Genomic DNA, 2,843 nt, shown 5'->3' with positions numbered 1-2,843 from the left:
ATGTCAATCTTGCAAGAATAGAGGGAATTTAAGAAATGTTACTAGAGCCCTTGTAGGGTGAGGTTGGATAGCCTCTGTAAACAGAAACCATTGAGAATTAATATTCTGAAAAGTTCAGAGAGATAGATGAGTGGGATGCAGTCATTTGATTTACCTGAGACAAAAAAAAAATGGAACTGGATGAGAAGGCAGTCGAATGAGTTGGAACAAAAACATAACAAATAATGTCAGGAGTTTTTCGAAAGAAAGTAAAGATTCCCCTTTCTTTCAGACAATATGTTACACATATGGCAAGTTTCTTAGCTTGATAAACATCTACAAGTCAATAACGTTGAGACAGATGGTAGTTTCACGACTCAGCTTATTAATTTCCATGCCATTAGATAGAATAATACACAATCCACATCATCATCTCGATTTCTGTTTTTGGAAATCACCAGAAGGAATTGGGCTGAGTGACAGAGTAGAGAAGCACACCTCTCCGTTGCCCTTGGTAACTAATGACTCTGCTGTGATTAAAAAAAAATGATGGTGAAGTTCTTGGGATCGTAGAACTGGAGACAGAGCTATAGAGGGCATCTCCTGGTTATGAATGGGAGCCACACAGAAGTTGAATTAAGAATGATGATCTAGTACATAAGAATTTCTATGTTCACAGAAATATCAAATACAAGCCTGCTCAAGTGTCGGAAGAATTAAACAAAAGGGAGAAGAAACCTACAAAGGCGATGCAGAGAATGCAGGGTTATGTTATTGGAAATTTACATGAAGTTGGCATGCAACCATTTTAAGGGTTTCACCACCAGAAGATAAATATCCATTAAAATGATGACAATCCTTTTGAAGACAGATAACCAACTGGTTTTCATTTCTCGTGCCCAGAGATGTGGCCCTGCATCCTCTGCTTTCCAGTAGATGTCAGTATCTCCCCTGACACATCCAAGGCCTGACCTGTGACTTTCCTAACAGTGGTGCAAGGCCTACAAGAGAAAACTGAATCCAACAGCCAAAACTGTCATGCCATTTCCCCAGTAATTTCCTTTCTACATGTCAGACAAACAAACACATTTAAATTCTCCTGGAACACAGGTTTGGAAGGTAGATTAATACTTTGAGGTGGGCTTTAAACCTCAGTTAGTACGTCTTGGAACAGATAATTCCTTGCTGTGGTGGGCTTTTCTGTGAATGACCCTTGACCTCTATCCACTAGAAGCCAATAGTCTTCCACCATTCCCACTTGCAATTTATAGCCAACAGGAATGTCTCCACACATTGTCAAATGTCCCTGGGGGCCACAATCATCCCGGTTGAAAACCAATGCTCTAGATAAAACAGGCAACCCGTTTGTTTTGGATTTGGGCATCTGTGACACATTGCTTTTGTAGTTGATGGAAGATGTAGATAGAAAGTGTAGAATGCACGATTAAGATTTCTTCTATAAAAGCAAGAAACACAACAGCAAACTCCAGTGTAATTGCTGCCATCAGAATATCATAATTTCCGCTCACAAACACATTCATTCATATGGATTGCCTCATTTAATCCCCATTACACTGTGAAAAATACATAATCTCTAATTTATGGATCAACTCCTAGTGTGGCACTGCAGGATCAGCACTGGACTGTGAACTGGAAGGTCAGTGGTTCAAATCCACCAGCCATTCCTTGGAAACCCTACTATACAGGGTCTCTAAGAGTTGGAACTGACTTGATGGCACTTAACAACAAGTTTATGGATTAGCAAACTAGGTCTTGGAGTCGTTAAGTGATTTGTCCAAGACCAAACAGCTAAAGCAAGATCAAGACCAGAATCAAACCAAGGCCTCCACAAATTGTCTCTGATGGGACATGAGGTAGACTCTACAGTCACAGAAGTCAGAAGTCACTGCGATGTAGCATCAGCCACAGTAAAGCTCAGAGTTGAAACATGAGATATTTGATTAGTGGGGGGAAGAGGAAACGGTTTTGGGAGGGAGATATCCAGACTTGCACCTGCTCCAGGCTTTCACCATGGGCGAGACCCAAGCTGGGTGGTGGGTGATTCTTCACAGACTAATACCTGATTGTTTCAAACTTCAAACTTGTGCCTGCTGCTACACATTTTGGAGAAGCTGCTCAAACAATGTGGTGCTCAGAGAAAAATGCTTTCACTCATATTTACTTCTAACATTATCCTTCACATTGTTTTATTTCTGGGTGTTTCATAATAAAGAAGCTGTCATTCTAGCAACGGAGGTACAAAGACATGATTGTATACGCATGAGGGGGATTCCCAAGTTCATAGAAAAAATGGAAATAAAAGAGAATGAAATTTTCGCACAAACTTTCTGAAGCCCCTTGTATATGTGTATGTAAAATCATGTTGGCTGTTTTTGCACAATTTTTATTTAACTGATGGGATACACATCTAACCAAAATATGTGAAAGCAAACTTTTTGTAAACCCCTCATGTATTCTCCCAGAGCAGAGAGCTTACTATTTTTCCTGTTGAGCAACTGCTAGGCTTGAACCGTCAATCTTACGGTTAGTAGCCCAAGTGCAAGTCACTGTACCACCCAGGCTCCACATATGCATTTTGTGGTTTGTTTGTTGTTGTTGTTGTTGTGTGGCATTGAGCCAGTTCCAACTCTCTCTCTCTCTGTCTCTCTCTCTCTCTATATATATAGTTGTTGTCAAGTGCTGTCGAGATGTTTCCTACTCATAGAGACCATGTCTAGGGTTTCCAAGGAATGGCTAGTAGGTTTGAACTTCCAACCTTGTGCTTAGCAGTGCAGTGGTTATTCTACAGCGCCACACCGGGACTCTCTCTCTCTATGTATATATGTATATGTATGTGTGTGTGT

General features: G+C 40.6%; 1 protein-coding gene across 2 annotated transcripts in view; it reads right to left on the bottom strand.

Moving 5' to 3' along the window:
- Positions 1-2,843, bottom strand: part of PACRG (PARK2 co-regulated) — a 670,998-nt gene that overhangs the window by 206,553 nt on the left and 461,602 nt on the right. The window contains exon 8 of one of the 2 annotated variants that reach the window (XM_006871168.1): positions 2,556-2,560. The exons of the other annotated variant lie outside the window; for it this stretch is intronic. Coding sequence (XP_006871230.1) covers positions 2,556-2,560 — 5 coding nt within the window. The remainder of the gene's footprint in view (positions 1-2,555; positions 2,561-2,843) is intronic. 2 annotated transcript variants of the gene reach the window in all.

This window comes from Chrysochloris asiatica, unplaced genomic scaffold, assembly GCF_000296735.1.
Source record: "Chrysochloris asiatica unplaced genomic scaffold, ChrAsi1.0 scaffold00162, whole genome shotgun sequence".
Taxonomy (NCBI): domain Eukaryota; kingdom Metazoa; phylum Chordata; class Mammalia; order Afrosoricida; family Chrysochloridae; genus Chrysochloris; species Chrysochloris asiatica.
The sequence above is the reverse complement of the archived record's forward strand: the minus strand, read 5'-3'. Positions and strand labels throughout refer to the sequence as shown.